The 26,537-nt window shown below is 36.7% G+C and overlaps 1 protein-coding gene and 1 pseudogene across 8 annotated transcripts in view; both read left to right on the top strand.

The window, feature by feature from the left end:
* Pkn2 (protein kinase N2) overlaps nucleotides 1-16,317 on the top strand; it is a 118,496-nt gene extending 102,179 nt beyond the window's left edge. For all 8 annotated transcript variants that reach the window (XM_063257086.1, XM_063257115.1, XM_063257091.1 and 5 more), the window contains 7 exons: nucleotides 2,694-2,870; nucleotides 6,371-6,433; nucleotides 7,570-7,646; nucleotides 8,758-8,900; nucleotides 13,374-13,481; nucleotides 13,671-13,751; nucleotides 13,843-16,317. In XM_063257086.1, coding sequence (XP_063113156.1) covers nucleotides 2,694-2,870; nucleotides 6,371-6,433; nucleotides 7,570-7,646; nucleotides 8,758-8,900; nucleotides 13,374-13,481; nucleotides 13,671-13,751; nucleotides 13,843-14,046 — 853 coding nt within the window. In that variant the 3' untranslated portion in view covers nucleotides 14,047-16,317. The remainder of the gene's footprint in view (nucleotides 1-2,693; nucleotides 2,871-6,370; nucleotides 6,434-7,569; nucleotides 7,647-8,757; nucleotides 8,901-13,373; nucleotides 13,482-13,670; nucleotides 13,752-13,842) is intronic.
* A 2,228-nt stretch (nucleotides 16,318-18,545) lies between these two features.
* LOC100724805 (kinesin-associated protein 3-like) lies at nucleotides 18,546-25,360 on the top strand (annotated as a pseudogene).
* Nucleotides 25,361-26,537: the final 1,177 nt, after the last annotated feature.

Here is a 26,537-nt window from a genome sequence, read left to right as displayed (position 1 = left end):
TTGCTCAGAGAGGCATTTTTCTAGCTATTTATAAAACACTGTGAGCACCATATTACAAACTTAAAAAGTATGTTCTTACGTTCCATAAACAGATTATCTATGTAAATCTTTGATCCTATCTTCAGCCTGTTTATAATTGGCAATAATAGAAGGATCAGAAGATCTTCTTTCCTGGAATAGTAAAATATTTGCTTTATTCTACATTTCTAATGATAAATTTATTTCCCAAAAAAACTTGAAAATTGGTTAGAGTTTGAGTGCTCCTAATCTGAAATCTAAAATCCTCTAAATTTTTGGGCATGGACATTATGTTACAAAGTCAAATTGCACAAAACAAAACTGTTTCATATACAAAACTATTTAAATTACTGTTACAAAATTGCCTTCAGATTATATGAAATAAAAAATTAATTTTGTATTTACAGTTGGGTTCCCATCCCCAGCCTTAATGAAACTTACTTATTTATAAGTACCATGCGCTAACATTGTGCCACTGGAGCGCTAAGTTAATTTCAGTTTTAAATCTTTGCATTTTTCAGTAACATGAAAATAAAATAATCTCAAGTAAAACTGGTATAAAATTTTAAAATGAGAAGTTTCAAAAGAAATGAAACATACTCTTAGAAAACTTTGAGATAGGTAGAGAAAAGGAGTAATTTTCTTGCAATTTTTTGCTTATTTGTAACTTTATTTATTTTCTCATTCATACTTTCAAGTAATATATATTCTATATATGCTAAATGTATGCTGGTCTTTTTTGGAGAGACTGGACTATTTTTTAAATTGCATTTTTTTCATATTTTTTTGTTTGATATGGTTAAACCTTAAAATGAATACAAAATAGGCATATTTTAAGATAGGAACCAAAAGTTGACATTAATACTTGTTTTTCAAAAGCTTTGTCTAATGCTTTATCTAGTTAGTTAGTTTTTTGAGAGAGGATCTCAGTATGTAGTTCAGGCTCATCTTGAATTTATTATGTAGCTCAGGCTGACCTTCAATTCATGATTCTCTGGTCTCGGCCGCCCAAGTGGTACAGGCATGTACCACCACATGTGGCTGATACTTTTAGTTTTTAATTTCTGTTTTCTGTTGTTGCATAGATTGCAGAATTTTTTGATTCACCCTCTTTTTTATTATTTATTTATTTACGTATTTTGGTACTGGGAATCAAACTCACAACCTCGTGCTTGCCAGGCAGGCACTGATGCTGCTGAGGTAAATAAATCCTCAATCTCTCAACCTCACTTTCAATGAACATAAATTGTACAAAACCCAAAGTAATTTATATACAGAGATTACGCTGTCTTTCTGTTGGCTGAACACTGTCTGAGTCCCGTCTCCTACCACCTGCACTATTGTAGTCCTCATTCAGCTTCCTTTTTTGCCCATCATCTTCAACACCCCAGAATAGGATTGGAAGTGTTAGAAACATACATAGAACAAGAAAGTGTGTCTACTGACCTGTAGTTTGAGCAAGTGCTAGTAATAAGTAAGATTAATTCAAGTTTTACTGGAAATACATTTGACCTAGTTTCTTCTACTTTGTAATTTTAGTCAAATTAATGTAAATCTTTTAAAGAAAGAGATTTTCTTCTTGTTTCTTATGTTTTGGTTTTGCTATTAGGGAAAAGTTAACATTTCATATTAGTAAGTTTGACTACTAATTTTAATAAATTGTCTTGGTTCTTACAGGAGAAATTTTTTTTTTTAACTTTTTATCAATACCACGGATCGAACTCACGACCGCCTGCTTGCAAGGCAGGTGCTTATGCTGCTGAGCTAAATCCCCAGCCCTACAGGAGAAATTTTTGATTACTTGGATTTTTTTGGTGCTGTTACAGAAAATTACCTTGTTTAAGGAAGTTTGAAGCATGCTATAGAATTCTCTACATAGCCTCCTTTCTGCTTTTCTACATAAAATTTTATGCCTCTCAATTTCATTTTATATGAAAATTGAATATATAACTCATGAATTATGAATATATTACCTGAAATTATGTTAGTCACAAGTTTAAATTGTTTAAAATATTTTAGGTTATTAAATTCTCTAATTTCTGATAAGTTCTCATAATTCACCTCTAATTAAACCTCTTAAAAGTTTACTGTCTAACCAACAGGGAGTGGTGGTATATGCCTATAACCTTAACATTTGTGAGGCTGAGACAGGATTGCCATTGTGAACAGTTTCATAGAACGTTTACCATTCTGATGCTTTCAGTGTGAACACTATAGTCTTTAGGGAATACAAGTTGTATTGTACTTTTCATTTATATTTTTTAGGTATATATGTAGTAGAACAGTCTCGTAGCACATTTACCAAAAGATATTTCATTGCTATTAGTTAAAAGCTAGTCTGGATTACACAGTGAGTGAAAGGCCAGCCTGGTATACAGAGCTGTCTCAAAAAATAGACAGAGATTAACCATGACCAATAACCATACATGTACCATTCTGATACTGTCAGTGTGAACACTACAGTCTTTAGGGCATACAAGTTGTATTGTACCTTTCATTAATATATTTTAGGTATATATATAGTAAAACAGTTTCATAGCACATATAGCAAAAGATATTTCATGATTTTTAAAGTTGAAGCACTTAAAGAATTTAAGTTTTAGTATTTTTAAAGATATTATTTGCAACTAAAATTTTTTAAAGACTATTCATTTTTTGTGCATTTTCTCTTACAGCTTGATGTGCGAAAAAAGAATTTTTGAAACTGTGAATAGTGTAAGGCATCCCTTTTTGGTGAACCTTTTTGCATGTTTCCAAACCAAAGAGCATGTTTGCTTTGTAATGGAATATGCTGCCGGTGGGGACCTAATGATGCACATTCATACTGATGTCTTTTCTGAACCAAGAGCTGTGTGAGTATGCTTTAGACATTTGTCTGAGTTTTTCCATTATTGATTTCTTTTTGGGAAGAAAAAGCTCACTGTGAATTTTAGGGTTTTTTCCCTAATGGAAAGTACATCATAGTAAGAAATATTAGAATTACTTAACTTTTTACTAGATACTTTTTGTATTTATTTATTATGTTGTCAATTTTGAAAATTTCATGAATTATCCCAAATCATACTTAATAACATAGCTAACCAGTATAGGTTCATTTTAGCATTTTCTGCGTCATAATTTTCTCCCTAAGAAATGACATCCAGGACCATGGATTTAACAATTGTAAGCCAGACATGGAGGCACATACCTGTAATCCCAGCACTTGGGAGGCTGAGGCAGGAAAATATACATATACCTCAAATATATATATGTAATTACCTGCTTGAACTTATAAAATCTCTGAAAGAACATAAAAGAATATAAAGGAAACTGGTAGAGGTTTGGTGTCCCTTGTCTAAAGTGCTTTGGGGATTTTTTTTATATTTTGAAATATTTGCATCATCGAGCCTCCCTAATCCAAAAAGTTGAAATGCTGAAAATTCCAAAACTTTTTCAGTGTTGTAATGGTGTTCAAGAATTTTGAAAGCTGGGCGTGGTGGTTCATGCCTGTAATCCCAGCACTCAGGAGGCTGAGACAGGAGGATCGTTGTGAGTTCGAGACCAGGCTGGGCTACAAAGTGAGCTCAAGGCCAGCCTGAACTGCATAGAGACCCTGTCTCAAAAAAAGACAAGAAAAAAAATTTTTTTTGAATTTTGGAACATTTCAGATTTCAGATTTTCATTTTGGGGATGCTCAACCTGTATACATATTGCCTCCAGTATTTACAGGCTTTTCATCATAAACCTTTGTTATGGTTTATTTCAGTAGCATGTTAAAACTTCTGCTTGGGGCTGGGGATTTAGCTCAGCGGCCTAAGCACCTGCCTTGCAGGCAGGCAGTCGTGAGTTCGATCCCTGGTACCGATAAAAAGGAAAAAGACAAAAAAATAAAACTTCTGCTTATTCAAGTATATAAAAATCAGTCATACTAAATAGTTGAGGTTGTATGTGCATTTACAGTTTGTATATTTATTTTCCTTATTATCGTGATTTTAATAGATATGATGCTAAACACTGATATTTATTAAATTTAGATTTACAGTCCTGAGGATTACAGTCCTCTTCCCTAACCATCTTAACTGTAGTAGTATTCCGTTTGTAAGACTTTTCCATTTGTAAGACTGAAAAGTATCTCACTTAACATCACAAACTAAGCTCCTGATTTTTCCCACTCCTTGTCTGCCTTACCTACCACTCCCCAGACCTGCTGCTGTCCTGGTCTCCCTCAGCTTGTTAATGGCAGTAGCCCTAGCTGTTGTTGTTGAACACAGAGCAGGGAGTTTGGTTTGGTTTGGTTTGCTTAAGCCAAAGGTTGAACCCAGAGAGCGCTGAGCTATATAACCCCATCTTTTTTTATTTTTGTTTTGGTACAGGATCTTAACTGAGTCTGCAGGCTGCCCTTGAAGTTGATCCGTCTGCCTCAGCCTCCTAGATAGCTGAGGTTACAGACATGATGTGCCATTGCTCCTAGCCAGGCAGTCATTCTTGAGTTTCTTTTTCCTTCATGTAAACATCCTCTATTTCCGGAATATAACAAGACAGAGCACAAAACGTAAATTAGTGGTACCCTTACTGATTTTACTCTTCAATTTTTATCTTCTGATGAAGTAGCAGCTGACATTTGTATCACACTTCACACTTGTTGGATTTTCATCATAACTGTTAGAGGTCTGTAGAACAGACAGTAGTGGTACTGTCACAGCCTTGAAGTTTCAGATAAATAAATAGGGATTAGTTCTAATGAGTCATGAAGCATTCAAAAAAGAGGGAAGTAGGAAAGTAATAGGAGGCTACTAATAATTCATTCCCGAATATTTTCGAAACTGAAGAAGGGTACTTGCTCTGCCATGTGAATTTATTTTTGTTTTATTATGTTTGGTTTTGTTTTTTTAAGGAAATAAAATATAGTTCTGCCTTAAGTAACTATTATTTTTGTTGAGAATATAAATTATACATAAATGAAACCAGCCCACTGAAGTGCCAACATAAAATGCTACACTGTACTATTCATTTAGTCTCTTCCTCTTCAACAAACTAGATATATTTCAGGAATTATGTTATGCATTTGTGGTAAAAATTGAAAAAGACAAACCTGGGGCCCATGCTTGGATAGATAATATTCTAACCCGGGTGTGGTGGTGCACACCTGTAATCCCAGTCTCCTCATGGAGACTGAGGTAAAATCACAATTTTGAGCTCAGCCTGAAGACAGCTAAGTGACTCAGCAAGACCTCTCAAAACAAAATATAAAAATGGGCTAGAGATGTTTCCCAGTGAAAGAGCTCTGAGTTCAATCCCCAGTATCCCACACACACACACCAAAAGTTAATATTTCAGATAGGCCCAAATTACCCTGCGCTCCAAATCTGTATGTCAGACTTTTAGATGTTGTTCCCTGCAGGGAATTCAATCAAAATACCTAAACTAAATTTATTTTCCCCACAAAATTTTGACAACTTTTGTATTTCTTTACCCGTTATTCCCACAGCTTCATCCTATACAGCTAATAAGACACCATGTCCTGTCATGCCAGTTTTTAAAATTTCTCTTGCATTTGGTAATCTCTTTGATGCCTCTAGAGTGGATATTCGTGTTATTTATCTATGCTACCATAAAAGTCTTGTGTCTTCTTTTTCTCTCTGGATCTCTATATACATCTGCTCCTGCCTCTACATTGCTATCAGGGGAAATTCCCAGAGTGTGCCCTTTGGTTAAAATGGTTTGTTTCTCCATCACAAAGAGAAACTGAGCATGGTGGTACATGCCTGTAATCCCAGCACTCAGGAGGCTGAGGCAGGAGTATTGCCACAAGGCCAGCCTGAGCTACATTATAAGTTCAAGGTGAGCCTGAACTACAAAGTGAGACCCTGTTTTAAACAACGAAGAAGAGAGAAAGAAGAAATTTCAGTATCCATAGTACGACATTCAAGACCCTATGTTCAAGCTGTCATTTCAGCCTAACATCCTACTTCTCCATATATACTCATCCTTTATCTTAACCACAAAAACTCGTTATTGATTGTCACAGCTCTACTCAGGAATCCCATATACTGTATTTTCATCCCTCACAAAAGTTATCATTCTGTCTTTTTTACCCTTAAGACACATTATATATAGTCTTTCAGAAGTAAATCAGTTGTCCTCTCTGGGTCCTCAGTGACTCTACCAGGCAAAATTAATGGCTCCCGTTGACTACTTTCGCGCTTTTTAATTTCACCCCTTATATCTAGTATAATGTGTTGTACATAGTAAGGACTAAATAAATACCCATAAAATTACTTAACCACAGAGTTTTGCTTTGAAGTGTAAAAATATAAGCTAGGACTTAAGAACCATGAAGTTTATTAAACTTTTGGTTTAATTCTTCAAACAGATTTTATGCTGCATGTGTAGTTCTTGGGTTGCAATATTTACATGAACACAAAATTGTTTATAGGTGAGTAAAATTTTTATTGCTCTTAATCACTTAATTTTGGTTTGAACTAGAATAAAAAATAATTAAGAAGGGTATTTTATGTGTAGCCAGCTTTATTTTCTCCTTCATATGATAAGTTACACTGTAATTTGAAAAATACACGATCAGCACAAATTATGTGACAGATCTCTTGGTTCCAGATCTTCTCCCATTTTCTAATTAAAATAGTGAAATTGTGAACTAGCCTGTCATGACACAGTGGTTCACAGCAGTGTTCATCCTACTGTACATTTTTATGTTTAGCCGAGCCACTGTAGAAAGGCTCTGTGGATCGGTACATGTGCCATACTGAGATAAAGCAGCTTGTTCTGGCTTCTTATTCCTTCGTTAGGAAGTTTCAGAGGCCAAGGGTAGAGGTCAGAGGTAGAGCTGAGCAGTAATAGTAGAATGTGGTTTGATCGCTAATATCATGGAAGAAAATACAGTTCTTGCTGTCATCCAAATTAAACAATGTGTGGGTGATAGCCAGTTTTTGTATTGTTGCATGCTGCTTGTCATATTGCGGACCACTAACAAATAGTTAATATCCATCAGCTAGTCTCTGGGCCACACTTTGAATAGCAGATAATCTGTGTACCCGACAGATTATTAGGCTAAATAACACCACTCAAAGCCAAATGAATTACAGGAAATCTTCAGAATTAGGTGACCATAAGCACTGATTTATTCAAACTAATAACTGTATTTCAAGGTAAGGATTTCCTCATGATTCTGCTTAAAGGATAAAATGTTTTCAGCTGGTTTAATTTGTAATCAATTAACTTTGTTTTACTGTTTTGAAATATTCTCTTACATTAACTCTACTGTGATGCTAGAAAGGCAGATTAAAATTATGTATCTAAAAGAGAAACTATATTCTTCATTAAAATACATTCTTCCTTTTCTATTAACAGAAGGAAAAGTACTTAGAGACCATTATATGGAACCATAAACTTGATAATAGAAAGAAAAATTTTTGTGATACAGTGTTTAAATCTCAATTTGTAACTTGGAGAGCCTGTTTGTAAAAAAGAGAAAGTAGGGTTCCTATTGAAATGATTTCTTTACTATATTATCTGCTGTTTTTGTTTTGTTTTTCATTTTTTCATTCTGAGCAGAGATTTGAAATTGGATAACTTATTATTAGACACAGAAGGCTTTGTGAAAATTGCTGATTTTGGTCTTTGCAAAGAAGGTAATTGGATTTTTAAGTTTCTTTTCTAACATGTTGCTTTGTAATTTGGTAATTTATAAGTTTATCTGTGGAAAAATGATGTTAAATCTATTCTTCATTAAGACATTTTGGATTATTCATATAACCTGATTATCACATTAAGAATTTATTCTGGATGCATGTGTTAGGATTCTATGGAAGTATTAAGCAGCAAATTGTTGAATCTTTTGGGGCTGTGCAGAGTGAACTACGTAGCTCTGATAAGTTCTCCAACCTTCTGAGAACCATGAATGTTTTCTGTATGTTTAACAGCAAACAAGTAAACCAGGGAAATTTGATTCAGAAGTCACTAAAAGCATAAAGAAGCCAGGAATGGTGGTATACACATATAATCCCAACATGCAAGAGACTGAAACAACAAGATCTTGAGTTTGAGGCCAGCTTGGGCTTCACAGGAAAACTGTGTCAAAAAAGGGGCAAGGGATAAGAAAAGAAGGAGATGGAAAGGAAGAAAGAAAAAGTATAGAAATCATGGTTTTAGGTACAAGATAATCTTAAGGCTGAATCCTGGTTTTGCCATTTACTTGCTGTGTGTTTTTACCAACTTCTTTCTCTCCTCTTGGAGCCTATGTCCTCAAGTGTTAAATGGATAGAAGTGCTGTTGAAATATGAGGCATACATGTTATACATCTAATATACTATAATTAACATTACCTATCTCCCTTTCTACACTAGTAGCTTCATTTCTATTTCAGCTTTGTTTTCATAGCACATAAAATGGTGCATGGTACATCTTAAGTATTCAATGAATATTTAATAAGTAGTTGGACAAATGAACAAACTTTGGAAATATATGTCCATCATGTATCCACCAGTCTTCTAAATGATGAACCCAGTAAAAGTTTTTATTTCTCAGAATCTGCCCCCTTAGCCTGTTGTTTCACAGCTTGTTTTTCCCATGTCCCATTGCAATTTCTTCCATATGGTACACCATACCATATTTTTATTTTCAAAGAAAAAGTCCATGGTGTATCTGAGTCTGATCATCATGTACTGAACTTTCATTTGCTTCCTAGGGGTGCCTTCTAGTTTTTATGTCTTTTTCTTTGCTAACAGTAATTCTGTCTTTCAGGAATGGGATATGGAGATAGAACAAGCACCTTTTGTGGCACTCCTGAATTCCTTGCCCCAGAAGTATTAACAGAAACGTCCTACACAAGGGCTGTAGATTGGTGGGGTCTTGGAGTACTTATATATGAAATGCTTGTCGGTGAGGTAAGCAGAGGGAGAGGTAAAAAAAAAAAAGGCTTTTGAAAGTGAACAAGTCGTTTATATCACTACCTAGTTATCTCCTGCATGAGAAGAATTTGAAAATTTAATATTCTAATATGCTAATAATTGGTACTGGCTGTGATGGTACATGCCTGTAATCCCAGCACTTGGGAGGTTGAGGCAGGAGGATTGCCATGAGTTCCCCAAGCTACATAATGAGTTCAAGGCCAACCTGAACTACATAGAGAGACTCAGTCTCAAAAAACAAAGAAACGCACAAATTAGCTATGTTTCTATAATTGCACCAGTAGTTTATGTCAGATTTTCACATGAGCTACAGAACGCATTATCAGTGCCTTAAAAAAGTATTAGGTTCTGGCTGTTTTATGATTGTAAGTCTTAATCATAAACATCAATTCATAGGGAAGAAAATAACTAGGAGCTAATAAAAAGTAGTTATTTACTTAGAAAGGCAAGTCAGCTATACCGTGATCAAAAATAAATGTTACCTTCAAAAACTAGAGGAGAGATGAAAAGATTTAATATTTCCCTCCATTTTGTTGTAGTGGTTTTTTGGTTTTGTTTTGGACAGGGTCTCACTGTGTAGTTCAGGCTGGCCTTGAACTCACCTTATCATCAAGGCTAACCTTAAACTTGCTGTTGTCCTCCTGCCATAGCCTCCCAAGTGTTGGGATGACAGGCATGCACCAGCACATCCAGCTCACCTCTTTTTTGTAAGTTAACTTGAAATAAGGAATAACTGAATCATATGTAAAAAATTTTTACAATTTAAGAAACTGAACTATATGGAATAAAGGTAGTAAGAGCCTTATATAGGAATGACAAGTAGATGCAGAATTTTGAAAGAGTAATGTTTCCAACGAGTGACTGAAAATTACTTTAGAGGGAATTGATCTGGAAAAGCATGAAAAATGGTTATATGGAATTGATTTTTATTCTGTAGTTTTTCCATTGCCAACAACCTTCCTTGTACATTCAAGGTATGAATAGATTTGCAGCTGAGAGAATAAACAAATTCTTGAATTTCAAAATGTCTAAAGATTTTGTTTGTGCTTGTCAATTACTGGCACTTACGCCAAACAAAAAGACTTTCATCTGGCCAAAGGCAGCCCCTCTCACTGTGTCAGATCGGAGTGCAGTCTCCGGACAAGGAGTGGAAGAAACGCGAGTTACAGCAGTGCAATCCATCATGTGCTAGCCACTGTGCTGTTGCTTTATAAGTAGTAACTTAGCTAATTTTTCATCAGCCTATAATAAGCTCCAGTCTAGTCTTCTGCCCATTTCCCGTTGTATAATTGGAGTCTAATACTTGCTAAAGTAACATAGATGAGATTTCTAACTGTGTCACAGTGGCTTCACAACCTAACTCTACACCTTTGTGCTTTGCTGCTTCATGATCGTGTATGGAATTCGTCTGGCCTTGTTTTCACCTTGAAGACCATTCTTCAAATCCCATTATCGCACTTTGTTTAGAAAGGCTGTTACATGGTATCTAGTTTGGAAGGATTCCTTTTAGCTCTAGTACAGCAGTCTTTCTAAAAGTGCAAAAGACTTGCAATGGTTTTTTCTTGTGGGTTATGGCATGCTTGGACTATCCTTCTTGTCTGGCTTGCAATACTGGAGATTGACCCTAAGATGTTTCACTGAACTGTATACCCAGCCCTTTTTTTTTTTTCCTTTAATTTATTTTGTGACAGGATCCTACTAAGTCACTACGTTGCCAAACTGGGCTCAAATTTGTCAGTGCTGCAATTACAGGAATGTATCATCATTCCCAGCTCCTCCTGCTTTTTAAAAAAGTAACGTTTTCATTGCTTTGGTTTTTAAATCAACTGTTCAAATAAATATGAAATTTAATTGTTACCAAAAATTATTTACTTGCTTAGAATTTACTCTTCACATTGGAGATGACATGCAAAAATGTGAGTTTATTGCAAAGTGCTATAGAATTAATAGCCTGCTAATTCTGTTTTTTCTAATTCTAAAGCTACTGTAGGATTTGTAAGAGAAAAAGGCAAGAAACTTCTGTATCATGGTTTTTAAGAGTTTTTTGGTTGATTGAGCTCTTAATTATCTATCTAGAATAATAGATGTAGCTATCCATTCCCAGTTGCTTTTCACAGTTTCATTTCTCTTTAGTGCGCTCTACCAGAGGGTAGTTAGGAAAAGAATTAAGCTTAATGCTCATCAGTCTACTTTATACTGTTATAGCCTTAGTGAAACTTAAGTGGTAACTTTTTCTTAAAAGTGCAGTGAAAGTGTGGCTCAACTAAAGTTTACGTCTGTTTGTGTTACTGCAAATAATTGAAAATTCATTGGATATGTATGTGTCTTCAGATTTGTATTTGTTACTTCCAGTTTGGGGGACTAGAACAACTCTAGGAGTAAATTCTAGGGTTCCCTTTTTCCGGTGCCAAATGAGAATGAATATGCCAAAGAAGTTTAAAGTAGTGCTGGACGCTGGCATGTGTGGTGTGAATGCTGACATCCAGACCAACTACTGGGTCTTCTTGTATTCTTAAAACTCACCTGTTAGCTTTTGTGATTAGCCCTGTTACACACAGGGTGCTTGAGCATTCAACAAATATGCTGATGTTTGTTTGCTGTTGAGAGATTTGTGGGGTGACAAGTTTCAAGCACAAAATGGTTCAAACAGAGGACAAAATAGCTCTTTCTGTATTTCCACTTGAAATTCTGATTGAGAAGCCTTGTGAAATAGAATTCTTCCTTGACTTGCTTTTTCAGTATCTGAAGGAAATGAGATTGTACCACATAGTGAATATTTGAGAAATGTGTTGTGAATGAGCGAATGAATAAAAGCTAAGGTTTGATAACTAAAAGATCTGAAATGTCCGTAGTTATGAACCATAAGATTGACAGCTAAGCCTTAGGGAATTGGGCTCTAAATTTATTTGCACAGGTTTTTCAGATTAAAAATTCCTCTCTTCCCATTAATATTGTCTGCTTGACTTTCATTCTTAAATACTTCACAGAAAGGGAGCAGCAAATTCCACATAAAGAAGCTTAGTAAAGGTTCTAGTCCCCCATTCAGAAAATCAGGTTAGAGATACTGACTTACTTGGGTAATTTTTAGATATTAAGTGATACTTAAACACGTATTAATTTTGAAAATTACTTTGTTTTAACAGTCTCACATTATAGTTCAGCTACCCTTTAACTCACTGTGTAGGCTAAGTTGGCCCCCAGCTCAAAGCAATCCTCCTATCTCAGCCTCCTAAGTGCTGGGTTTACAGACATGCACTACCATGCCTTTTTTGTTATTTTTTCTGTTCTGTTTTGTTTTTTGATTTTGAAAATTGCTGAGTAAACTGTCATCTGAAATTGAGACAATAAATCATACATGATAGCTAAGTAGTTAACATCACTGAAAATTATTTATTCCTTTGTACATCAAATTGTCACATTGGACATAAAGGCAACTACTGTTTTTCAATGATTTTTGTAGTGTGCTTACTGAAATGTACTGTCTGTTGTCTTTGGAACATTAAACTTGCCTGGTAATATATGCTTTTTTAGTTCCTTTGGTTTAACTTTGTGACAGCTGCTTCTTAGTGCAGTCATTACACCTACTAATCTCTAGTTGCTACTCACAAACTCTGTATGTGTGTGTATGTGTGTTTTATTTCTTGGTTTTATGAAACAGCTTCTCACTATGTAGTTCAGAATGGCCTTGACTCACTGTGTATACACAACCAGCCTCAAACTCACGGTGATCCTCCTGCCTCAGCCTCCCAAGTACTGGGATTAGGTGTGTGCCACCCATCCTAGTTCTCTAATAGCATTTTTACCATGATTAATGTGCTATTGGAATCCAAAGCACATCCACATCTGATATTTCTCCACAGACTCTTCTTTGTTCTGATAACCACATTGGCATTACCCATTTTCTTCTATCTCTTCACAAGATTGTGCTTTCTGAAGATAGTGTCTGTTGGGCGGGGGATTTAGCTCAGCAGCATAAAGCGCCTGCCTTGCAAGCACGTGGTTATGAGTTCGATCCCTGGTACGGATTTAAAAAAGATAGTGTCTGTTAAATATTCCCCACTGTTCAGTAGACAATCTTGAATATTGACTGTCCAGATGGATGAAAAAGTGAATGAAATAAAGTATAATAGAGTACAATAGGATTAAATTAATAAGGTCTGTAAAATAGATTTCAAGGGGGCTGGAGATTTAGCTCAGCAGCATAAGCACCTGCCTTGCAAGCAGGCAGTCGTGAGTTCGATCCCTGGTACCGATAAAAAGGAAAAAGACAAAAAAAAAAAAAAAATAGATTTCAAGATATAATTCATTCTGTAGGTAATGGATACATAATTATGTGATTTCTTATAGTTCTTGTTTGGTCGTCATTTTGTTGTTTTCTTTTTCACTGCCTGAATCTTGGATGTACTTGAATAGATGATAAAACTTTACTATCTTGAAACTTTCTCCTAGTCTCCCTTTCCTGGTGATGACGAAGAGGAGGTTTTTGACAGTATTGTAAATGATGAAGTAAGGTACCCAAGGTTCTTATCGACAGAGGCCATTTCCATAATGAGAAGGGTAAGAATTTTTTCTAAACCACTGCTTAAATGTTTTTATATTGAAGAACTTCAGAAGTGTTTTTTAATTCATAAACTTGCGTAGTTTATATAAATTTTACAACAAATGTAAGTCTTTGAAAGTTATGAGATCACATATCAGTGAAGTTTTTTTAATTGGTTTTAACTTTTTTACTTTACGTTATATCAGCTGTTAAGACGAAATCCTGAGCGACGCCTTGGAGCTGGGGAGAAAGATGCAGAGGATGTAAAGAAGCATCCATTTTTCCGGGTAAGTATGATAAAGTTCAGAAGTTTAGGTTTGTTTTGGTTTATGAACAAAGTAGGAGGCTAACCAGGGCATTTTTTATTTTATGATTCAGCTAATTGACTGGAGTGCTTTGATGGACAAAAAAGTAAAGCCGCCATTTGTCCCTACCATCAGAGGACGGGAGGATGTTAGTAATTTCGACGATGAATTTACCTCAGAAGCGCCTATTCTGACCCCCCCTCGAGAACCAAGGGTACTTTCAGAAGAGGAGCAAGAAATGTTCAGAGACTTTGACTACATCGCCGATTGGTGTTAATGTGTACTAGATACTGTGAAGCCAAGCAGACCGACTCACAAGGAAACCTCTTAAAATAGCAGCTGTTCATTTGCTCTCTGGGCCACCAGTAGCTTCTGAGTTTTTTTTGTTTTTTTTAAACACATGAAGATTTGTGTAAAAGTACTATTTTAATACCTTCTTAAACAGTGGTTTCTCAATGTTTTTCAACATAAATTTGAGCACTGGAAACAGTTTCATGGAACTTAGTCTGAATGAACTTTGGCCATGAAAATCCACCACAAAGGAATACTTTTGGATTAGTAGTCTGTTTTTTTAAAAATAAGAAAAAAACCACTCTTTGCAGTCCCTATCTTTGCCATAATGCCTGCCTTAAGTGGAGGGAAGATTAATCACTTAACTATTTTCAAAAGCAAACACTAGAGCTTAGAATGCTATTACTGTTCACAAAAACTATGATTCTGTTTGACTAAGGCAACTGCTCTTTTTTTTTTTTTAAGAAATTACCATAATATCAAAAGTGTAGTGGCATTTTATAAACCTTTGGTGGCTTGATTTTTTTTTTTAAACAATGAATTGATGTCTTCTTTTGTAAATTGTATTTATCTGGAAAAAACTTTATTGCCTTATCTTTACCAACCATGTAACAGAGCCTCATAGCTTTCCAACAGAGCTACTTGCCAAACAATTTCTTGTTTATTAATGCTGAAATAGGAACATCAGCATTTACTTAAAACATTAGACTGAGGACTTCTGATTAGCCTGAATCATGATACTGTGTTGCCTGTGTGCATTCCCAAAGTCTAGACACCAGTCTGTCCAGTCCTGTCTTCTAGTCAGTGAGCTGATTGTCCCCTTTTCTGATATGTATTCTACAGTTACCAGCCTAGTTTATTTGTACTTGTGTCTGCTGTAGAACCAAGCTGTATCTTTGTTAAATCGTAGGGATTATCATTGTATACATGCTGTGAACATGTATATGTGAAAGTTGTAATGTATTCTGTAATGTAGGCTTCTTATTTAATTTCACCACTTCATCACTTTTGTACAGTGGCCAGGCAGACACCTCAAACTCCAGCATTTACATTAAGTGCATTTGTATATTTTAGGCCACTGGATCCAGATTTTATATTGGCAGTTACTGAGGGCAAAAGCAATATATTGTAACAGAATGTATAAATATTTTTGATAAAACAGTCTATATTTTATAAAAAATATTATAACACTAAAGCTGTACCTCAAAAGTCTCAAAAATAATTTGATCAAATACTTTTTACAATTCTTCAAGAGGATCCGTTTGTGGCTTATTACACTCTTACAGTATATGTTTTACAAATCATGACTTTCCATTTGCTTGGGGTTTTGTTTTACTTTGCTCCTAGTCCATGTCTTAATTGTTTTCTCTTAATAAGATCTTTGATCCTGCGCTTAGCATGTTAGGGTCATTATACCTCAGGAATAACAAGCTGTCAACTAATCATGCCGAATTAACTGTTTAATCACAATGAGCTCATCTCTTAAAAATTACTGAAATTTAAATCCTTATAAAAATAGAGTAATTTGTAAAGAGTTGAGCCTAATGCATTTATAAATATTTTGGCCTTGTTACATGTTTTTATTGTACTTTGTAAATGAAACTGTCCAGAGGTAATTCATATTACCTTTAAAATTATTATCCAAGATACTTTTGGAGAAAAATCTTTTAAAAAGAGGAATAATGTGTTATTTAAAGTTATTTTTAAATGCCAGTTAAACTTCTTTGAGAAAAGACAATTTGAGATGTAAGCATAATTTTCTAGTTTTAATTTAAGCATCATTAACAGCATTAAAATGAAACACTAAATACTTTTGAGGTACAGTCTGCTCACCTATCTGGTTCTCAAATATGCCTAGAAAGCAATGTCTACAATGGCTTTTAGCATTTTAAAAACTGACATAGCATTTTATAACTACACGGTGTACAGAAAATTTTTAATTGAAGTCAGTCACTAAAAATATTAGAGGGCAGGGTATATTCACACAATTAAGCTGAAGAAAGCACTAATTTTTTCTGTAGTTTAAAGTATATATATATATTTTAGTCAGATTAAAAATTTTAAGAGTGTAAATATATTTTGCTATTACTGTATGTGTATGTGACTGCTCAAGCACTTTGTAAGGAAGTTAGGGTATTTTAGAATGGTACACTATACATTTAAATGAAATGTGCCTATGTGTCATTCTAAGTGTTTTTTGCAGTCATCAATTACCACAAATGCACAAATTAAAGTTTAAATAGACTGAAATTTGTAACTTTGGTTTTAAGTGTATTTCCTTTTAGAAGCGTCCTAATGATTAAAATACATGCTAGCTTTACTTTAAGATCCCAGAAACTAATTTCATGAGACTTCCTGCGAGTACTTTTTGTCTGGGGAAGGCTAAAACCATGAAAATTCACAGGAGGTTGTCTACTTCATTAGGAAAAATGGGGAAATGGTGTATTCTGCTGTGAGTAGCATCTTTCATCCAGCAGATACTTGGTGGGGCACCCACTATGATGGGACACAAGAATAGGGAGGTGGGAGAAAAGCAATAAAGTTCTTATTACTAAGCACCATGCATTAATATTAAAATCCAAAGACTGGTATTATATGTACTTTTGTCCTGTTTGGGTTAACTTTTTTTTAACTTAGGACCGATCTTTTCATAACTGGGAAATGAATAAAACAGTATAAGTCACTTGGTAATCATCTTGTTAAAAAAAAGTTGCAAATGGAGTATTTTAGAAATACTCTATAAAATGACCCATTCTCTCCCTGCAACACAAATTGAAAATAAAAGGGAAATTGACGTTATATGTTAACCAAGTAAAAGGTTCCTGACAGATTCAGACAAAATTTTCGTAAGTACTATTCCCCTTTCCAGAGCCAGAGGAAATGAGTAGCAGAAACTCAAGGAGTAAATCCCAGTTTCATGAATCATAACCTTACTTTAAATTTAGAATTAGCATTTCTTTTAGCCATCTTTTAAGACAGTGTTTCTCTGCGATCCTGACTTTACACATTAAACTTTAAAATCATTAAAAATGAGTAAGTGTACAAATTTATGTGTGTGTACATGCATATATACATACATAGAGTTGTGTTTAGATAACTTCAAAATCTAAGGGTCAGAACTGAATTGTACACTTCCTAGTATCAAGATAAAGTAGAATATGATCTTCAGAGAGGCATTGCTACTGTCATTATGCAGAAAGTAAAATTATTTTTGTTTTGTTTTGTTTTTGTCTTTTTCCTTTTTATCGGTACCGGGAATCAAAGTCACGACTACCTGCTTGCAAGGCAGGCGCTTATGCCGCTGAGCTAAATCCCCAGCCCCAGTAAAATTATTTTTAAGGCCAGTCTGGGCTAAGTAGTCCATTCAAGGCCAGCTGGAGCAGACTAAGATCTAAAACCAGTGACATCATCCTTTAGCAGTGGACTCAGCAGACGCCTTCTCATTAAGCGTTTATTAAAATTGGGATTAGCGAAAGTGGTTGTGGTGGTGCATGCTAGAGACTTGAGACAAGAGATTGTGAGTTTGAGGCCAGCCTGGACTACATAATGAGACCTGCTCTCAAAACCAAACGAAAAATTTTAAAATTGGGAATAGGTCTAGGATGCTTTTCTAACACTGTATTCTGTCATTTTCTGGGGCATAGGATGCAAAGAAAAATGGGTGGTGGCTACAGCCACTATTCACAGTAATAAGATGTTTTACTTAGAAAATTCAAGCTTGCAGTTACTGTTTGTAATACATACAAGATTATGGAAAATGGCGTATAGCTGTGTATCATCAAACAATTCATATTGTAAAAATGCATCTTAGTGACAAAAGTTACATAGAAATCTATCAAGTGATATTCCAACCATTTGAGAAAAAATTTTACTGGGAGATAGTAAAGAAAACCTAAGTATAGAAATACCCATGCATAATGTTTTCCCCAAATTGCTGTGTAGATCCAATTAGTATCCCAATTCATTTTTGTGAAACTGCAAGGTCATTCTACACTTACATAGAAAGACAAAGCATCAAGAACAGTTAATAAAGTTCTTGGGCTGGGGATTTAGCTCAGTGGTCCAAGCACCTACCTGGCAAACGTGAGGTAGTGAGTTCGATCCCCAATACCAAAATAATAAATGTCTTGAAGGAAATTTAAGCCAGACATTGCTCAGTACTTGAAAGGCTGAAGCAAGATTACCTCGAGTTCCAGGCCAGCCTGAACGACATGTAGAGACCCTGATGCCTCAAAAAAAAACACCTGTTACTTTATACATAAAAATTTCGAATGGTATAAACATGAGATGTTGAAATTAAATCTTCGAGGATACATAAATGTATTCAAAAGCAAAAAACAAATGCAGCTATGATGAGGAACTTGTTTATTAGAAAAACAAGGCACAAACTAGGAATATAATTTCCATTATGTGTGTAATCATAATTTAAAACTAAGAAAAATAGAGGCCTTGCAAGCGCAGGCATCACAGGAGGTCCCTGAAACAATGCGATGGGGATGTTGCTGTGGGAGAAGCCATGGCCTCACCGTGGTAACCACAGGGGCCTCCTGTGACCCACATCTCTCCTTGGGCCTCTGGAGAATCAGAATCTTGGGTGAGGGCACTGGACCCTTGTCCCGCAAGTAGCGCCACAGCTCTCAGACACCACTGCCACCACCGTGTAAGGAGCACATGCCCATAACTCCAAAGGAAAGAACAAGGAGGTGATATTGATGTACATAGATCAGAAAATGCACCTATTGTTCAATATGAGTAGAAGCCACCATTCTTGGAGAAATGGGCAATCCCATGTTGGGGGAAGGAAAGGAATGCCAAAAAGTGATTTTGAAGGGTCTCTGGGGCTGAGGAGTATAAACCTACTCATCCCTCAAAACAAAATGAAGAGGGGACTGAGAGAACATGGCGGACAGACAACAGCAACTACTGAACGCTCTCTAAAGGCTCGGCTCAGAGGCCAGGAATGATGCGGACTAAGGAGATACGAACCAGTAGAGATATGCTCTGCTGACTCAGGAACGAACTGGGCTGAGAGAATCCAACTTGTTATACAGTCCTGGCGCTAAAATAGGAACAGAAAAATCTCGGTGTGGAGGCTCGACTCCACGCCATTGGAAACCGCGGTTTGGATTTCCCGCCCCGCCCGGCGGCCGGCTGCCTCCATAGCGGCTCAGCAAGGAGAGACGCGACTGCCGAGCTCTGGGAATGGGAGTCTCCGAACGGAGTCGGAAACGCGACGGACAGGGAGGAAGGCTGACTGGTGGCGAGGTGAGCGAGGAACTGACTCCCTACCGCAGTTTGACTCCAGCGGAGGTTTTTCTGGGCGCGGGCAGTCCTGTAAGAGCAGGGCGCGGTGGCAACTGCAGCCGCACATTTCCCTCTCGGACGGGATTGGTGAAAGGTGCCTGGCCGGAGGGACGCTGCTCGCGGACTCCCTAGGCTGGCCTAACCCAGATCCCAGAGCCTGACGGTGGCCCGGAGGAGCGACCGACTCCCGCGTAGGCTGCCTCCTCCGCAACTCCCTGGGGCGCAGCGGTGAGCGGGAACAACTAGCCAGCGCAATTTGATCAAGCTGTGGCTGACAGGCAGGGAAGCCGGGCCTCCTGTGTAAGATTACATTTTATAAGGAACAGAAAATATGGGGAAGGGAAGCAACAAAAAAGGCTCCTCGACCCCCAATCCTGAGAATCAGGCAATAGTGGACACTGCACCAATATATATTAAGCGCCATTTAGAGAGCCTCATAGACCAATTCAGGAATGAAGTTATCAATGACCTGAAGCTAGAAGTATGCAGAATAGTTAGAGAAATGCTAAGCACCACCCAGGAAAAAGCAGATGGTGGAATGGAAGAACAGAAAAAGAGGGGAGAATTGCTTGATGGAGAAAACAGAGAAAGCATTGAGTATGTGAAGCAGGTGCAAAGGGACTATCAAGAAATTAAGAAGTCTACCCAAGACTGGCATAACAGCTTGAAAGAAACTAAGGACAGACTATCTGAATTGGAGACTTGAAACATGGGAGAATGAAATGAAAAACTTCTTAAAAATAACAAAGAAACACACAGCAATAATACAAAGACAAGAAGATGATAAGAGGAGCCATAACTTAAGGATTAAGAACATAAAAGAAGAAGTAGGGACACAAACAAGTGAACTACAAAAGCTACTCACAGAAATAATCCAGGAGAATTTTCCTAATTTAGCAAAAGGTAAAGATACTCAAATGTATGAGGCATACAGGACCCCAGCTACCTACAACCCTAACAGAGAAACACCCAGGCATATAATAATAAAAATTCCAGAAATTCAATACAAGAACAGAATATTAAAAGCTGTAAGAGACAAGAAACAGATCACTTACAAGGGAAGACCCATCAGAATTACAGCAGATTTCTCTTCACAAACCATCAAATCACGAAGAGCATGGGGAGAAATAATTCAAGCTTTGAAAGATAATAATCTACAGCCAAGATTGAGATATCCTGCACAACTGTCCCTGGAAATTGATGGAAAAACGAGGTGCTTCCAGGATAAAGAGGAACTGGGGGAATTTGCAACCACCAATTCAACCCTACAGAAAGTATTGCAGGATATTCTAAAAAAAGAAAAATACAAAGAACCCAGAAATAGGGGCGGGGAGGCCACAACGAATGGAGCAGAGAACAAAATGAAGAAGACAAACTGACAGCTACTGACAGAAAAAGAGCTCAACAGAAATGAGACAGAAGATTGGATGATAGGAACAGCTTTTTTTTGGAGAAAATGACATTTTAATAGGTAATGCTGATTTAGTACCATCTTGTTTTGAAGTCTCATCTAGCTTTTGTTCTTCTGTCTCCAATGGTCTAAACAGGTTGTATCTTATTGGATTTTGTTATGTACGATAGTATAAGAAAAAACCTTTTAAAGACAAGGAGATTATACAGAGACCATTGTTCATTTTCTGTTAGTCAATTCTAAATACTCTATAATGCTGTCATTCTCTTAAATGGATTTACATTGTTTTGATATACTTAATGCTACAGTATATGAAGTTGTACTCAAGGACTTCAGGGAGGGAGTCAATATGGTAACTATTTTTGGGTCAGGATTAGCTGGTGGTGAAACACTATTCTGCTTAAATGGTTATGTTTTGATCTGCCCTGTTTCGCTGTTATGCCCTCCTTTTTCTCAATCTCCACTCCATTATTTACTTTTTTATTTTTATCCATTTAATTAAAGGGAAAAATATAGCAGGATATAATATAGTAACCCACTTTGACTTTCTATTATCTCGATTTGAAGCCCTGTATTACTCTCACCATCTTGTTTTTGACTGAGGTTCCTATATTCTGTTTTGCTGGATAGTATCAGGTTCGAAAGTTTAGGCATCAGCTGAGAAGATAATGAGATTCATTATAACGCCCATTCTCGTTGACTTTTATCTACTTTTGAAGACCTACAATATCTCCAATGTTTTGGTTTTGTCGGTTTTATTCTTTACGGTTTTGTTCAATTGTATTACAACTAATGATATAGGCAATTCTATTAGAAATAGCGGGAGGCATTATGGTAACCATTGTTGATCACCTTGTATTATGTTTTTATATTATCTATTATGTCCACCCTTTTGACTTGACCGATTCTGTTCTGTTATGTCACATTTGGTTTTACTCTCTTCCAAAAAAGCAACAAGAACCGTGGGAGCAATGAAACCCAAAATGTGTAATAGTCACTGTACAAAAGAGAGGAAAAGAAAGTGCTCTAAACTATATAACTGCATGTATATTTAAATGTATAAGATAGAAAATGATAGCACAGAGTTTTATTGGATCATTGAACAGAACTGTTTGCAGTATCATTGTTGGAATGTCCACTCTACAATGCTTTAATTTTGTGACTTAAACAATTATTTCTAAGATGGCAATATGTAATCCATTAACTAGTGATTTCCTACTGCGCATTTTTTTATTCTGTAAGTCTGTATAACTTGTACCCCTTCACTGTTTTTTTTTCTTTCTTTTCTTTTCTCCTTAAATAAAAATAAATAAATAAATAAATAAATAAATAAATAAATAAATAAAATGAAGAACAACTGTTCTGTCTTCAGAACCAGCTGTGATTGTCAAGACGAGAAAAGGCAAACTTAAAGCCTCCTTTTGAAAGAACGGAGACTGAAGTGCCAGCATTAACCACATGGAAAAGTACACTGAGTTACTGCAGGAAGATTCTCCTGACAAGGTTTGGGTTCTGCTTTGATCCTGCGGCTTGCTTGAAATCCTGGGAACTTGGGAGAACTGCAACTAAGTGAAACTAGCTTCCAGCCCTAGCAAGAGGCCTGAAAGAAGACTGGAGACAAGACTGCGTTAGTTACAGCATAATTTACATCTTTCTTTTCCAGCTTTTCTAAGATTCATAAAAAATCACAATAAATTTGGAGCTCTTTATGAATATCATTGGTCATGGGTTAAAAAGACTCAAGCTTTGACAAGAAGAACTAGAAAAGGCTGTTGATGGAGACCTTGAAAACCAAACCTCAAGAGAAGATTATGAAAAATCATTTAGAAAATGCCAGGGGCTTGTAAAACAAGAACTGCTATTTCAAGTCGCTCTTTATTTGCTTCTGAATCTGGCTAAGGGTACTTTTGCAGAATTGAAGATGAGGATTAAAAATGTACTTCACATTTTGATAAAGGCTCTTAATTAGGGCAGTTTTGAGTTGCTTATTCTAATTATATCGTTCTTAAAGAAACTTGGTATTTTAATCTATAATACAAACGATACAGTGGAAGCCCTGCATGGTGGCACATGCCTGTAATCCCAGCACATGAGAGTCTAAGGCAGGGGGATCACTTCAAATTTGAGGCCAGCCTAGGCTACAAAGTGAGTTCAAGGCCAGCCCAAACAGTGTAGTGAAACTCTGTCTTTAAAAAAAAAAGCCACAAAAATGATACGGTAGAAATGGAAAGTGTTGAGGAACTGGTAAAACTGACGGTGTGAGATGAAGGCTTACCAAATACAACTCCACCTTGTACTAGACCTGTGTCAAATGAGGAATAAGATGGTTCAGTGTGCTTTCCCACATAAATTTGGGTGATAGCACTGAAACAGCGTCTGCCTATGCTGGCCATACAACAGTTGATGGAAGAGCTTTCTGCTCACAGGAAGCAATTGGTTTGGGACTCATCTCTCTGCACTAATACTGCTGCTAAGGAGAAATGTATAGCTGGTCTGTGAACGAGGTGGGCTGAAGGTGCTCATGAGAAGTGCTCTGAAGATTAAGGATCTAGTGCTGATAAAATTGATTAGAAATATTTCCCATCGTGATGTGCCAGCTAAAAAATTTTTTATTGAGTATGTTGGAGACATTGCAGCCCAGATCTCCAAAAAGGAGTTTGTAGTCAAAAGTTTGGGAATGCTGGCAAATCTGACCATTTGACTTGGGCAGGAAACTGGTTCTCCCTACCCCCACCCCTAGTACCAAGGATTGAACTCACAACCTTGTGCTTGCCAGGTGGGCACCTGTACCACTGAGCTAAACCTCTGGCCTTGGCAAACTGGGTCTTAACAGGAGCACATGTTGGTTCCATACCACAAAGATAAACTAAAACCAGGTGCTACAGAAGACGACTTGCTTTAGAAGTGGTTATAATGATTGGAACTGTATCAGTGGATACCTCTTGTGCTGCATTGCTAGCTAAATCTGGAGTAACCTTTTCCCTTTTTAAATTACTAAATGATCAGCAAGGTAATGAATTTGTGTGTCAGGTAATTTATGTCTTCTACTAGATCATTTTTCACCAAGACATGAAAGATGTCATAATCTAAGAAACAGGCTCCGGTTTATCTCAATGAACGAGAAAAACAATGAAATCCAAAAGGTATGTTAGACATTATAGTGGAAGATTATGAAGAATGGACTAAGAAAATTCAGTGGGAGTAGTGGGATGTAGTGGTGCGTGCCTGTAATCCCAGCATTTGGGAAGCTGAGGCAGAAAAATCACGGAGTTCGTCCAGCCTGAACTACATAGTGAGACTTGTCTCAGACCAAACAAAGAACATAGGGAAAAGTTTTGCTGACATAACTTTCAGTGTCTGGAGATGTAGAGAATTGTCCACTGAATAAGAGTGAGCACAACCTCTTTAGTGATGACTGAATCAACTCATGTATCCATGAAGGAGAGTCTGAAAAACCACATTTTTTACAGCTGAGATGGACTAATTGCCACTGAAGGAGCCATAAGCCCAGATTTCGTCATGACTTAACACCTTCAGAATGGAGATACAGTTAGACAACATTCATTTCCTGGCAGCCTTGGGACGGGTGGTTTTGGCCAGCCAGTTAGTACTCTCAGACACCCTGCCACAGCTTGTGGATTCTGCCCTAATGAGCCTTACTGCAGTACTATGGCTATAGGTCTAGATGAAATTGTCCCTTTCTGTGTGACTCCCAGAAGCAATCTCTATGCATTGGTCTAATAATGCATGTTGATACTAGAAAGAAAAATAGCAAAGAGCAAGATACAAACATGCCACATAAATAGTAAACATGCTGGATCCCTGCCATAATCAGAAAAGTATAGATCAAGACCATGTTGACACAAACTTTAAACCATCAAATTGACAAACGTCGACACCAAGTTCTGGCCAGATTGCATGGCGGAGATGGAATGTAGGAAGTCAGTTCCCTGAAACCCAAGGGACAGAATGTATATTTTGTCATAAAGGCACAGAAACATGGGTTTGTCAAACATTTGTTATTTAGAACATTGCTATTGATCAATTAACTTTAATTTCATGGGTTTCATTAAACAGTGAGTGCCTAACAAAAAGATCACAAAAATAAAGTATTGCATTTTAAATATTAAGTTTATTTTAAAAACATCAAAATTTTCAAAATCAACTAGATTTTGGTATACAAAGTCTAAAGGGGCTGGGGATATGGCTCTGGCACAGCGCCTGCCTGGCAAGCACAAGATTGTGAGTTCGAGTCCCAGTAACAACAAAAAAAGATCACAACGTCTAAAGAAGAACAGAAATAAATTCCTCTATGAGGACTGGGAAGGTAACTTAGCAGCATAAGCGCCTGTCTGGCAAGCGGAAGGTCCTAAGTTTGATTCCTAATACAAAAAAAAAAAAAATTCTATATGAACTACAATAAAAATACCAATATCAGTCTAAAAATATAATGTCAAGTGTCACATCTAAGGCAGCCTTCACACATGACAACAGCACGTTCCATACGTGTGTCACGTAAACTGATAGCACATACGTTTTGTTTTCTCGTCCTGTTTTCCAGGGTATGGTTGACATCTTTTGGGCTCTCTTATTGCCAAAGTAGTAGGTCTTCAGGATGCTGCATCTGCCCGTTTACCTGTCACTCACTAGTGTGGTCTACAATTTCTTTTATGTAATTCGTTGGGCAGAAACATTTTGTTTTTCCTCTGATACAAATGAGCTCTCATTTTGTTTTATTTTATTTTATTTTATTTATTTTTTATTGTGTGTGTGTGTCTTTTTGAGACAGGGTATTGCTATGCAGTTCAGGCTGGCCTTGAACTCATTTTGTAGCCCAGGCTGGTTTCAAACTGAATGATCCTCCTGCCTCAGCCTCCTGAGTGCTGCTTTATAAATGATCTTCCATGAGCTCCAGTCCCAATCCTCTAAAAAACTCTTCATGGTACTTTGCAACTGCTATTTTCTCTGTAAAGTATCATACTATACCACACAGGTTTAGGCTCAAGTAAAACACATCCACTGGCCAACTCTGTGTTTCAAGTGACATCATAGTTGGTGCATAACTCATCAACATCTCCTCTGCCTTTGATCTTGTAGAATCTTTCCATCATAGGCTTCTGTTTTGCCGAGGTTTTCCTATCAATATATCCATCATGGTACAGTGTTGACATCAGCAGTACCTGTTTGTTTTTCTTTACCATATATGAGGCCAATGTAAATCTTCCTGAAATCCAAAGACTGTACTATACAATTTCTGTTTTGAAATTGTAACATTTCGGGCCAGAGGTTTAGCAAGAAAAAAATGCAACACTTCATTTGGAATTTCTGCTCTGTTCCTGCACATAGTTTCTGCACTAGTCAACTTGTGCTCTGTTAGCAAATACAGCCTCAATTGGAAAGTGTAAGCCAGTTGTCAAATGTCACTTTCTGATTAGTTTGGGAGATGGGATCCAACATCACATCTTTCACACCATCTTTCATTTGTTACTATATGAATAAGGACCTGATGGCTGAGTTCTGGGATAAATGTCTAGTAAAGCATATTAAGTCTTGGCTTCTACAAGGGCATACATTTTATGCTATATTTTGACTCATCCCTTTTCTATGTGTTTGCATTCCTGCAGTTACCATGAGAAATCCCTGCAGCAGACCTATGCATGCTTTCAGTTCGGCTAGTGAAGTGTCACAATAAACACATTTTGAAAAAGATGGCTATGGTGTATTCAGAACATTTTTCTTGTATTTCAGCCTTTGTATTTCAC

Source organism: Cavia porcellus, unplaced genomic scaffold (assembly GCF_034190915.1).
Source record: "Cavia porcellus strain 051 isolate PalLab524CR breed Dunkin Hartley unplaced genomic scaffold, mCavPor4.1 scaffold_1, whole genome shotgun sequence".
Classification (NCBI taxonomy): Eukaryota; Metazoa; Chordata; class Mammalia; order Rodentia; family Caviidae; genus Cavia; species Cavia porcellus.
This window is presented reverse-complemented; position numbering and strand designations above follow the sequence as displayed.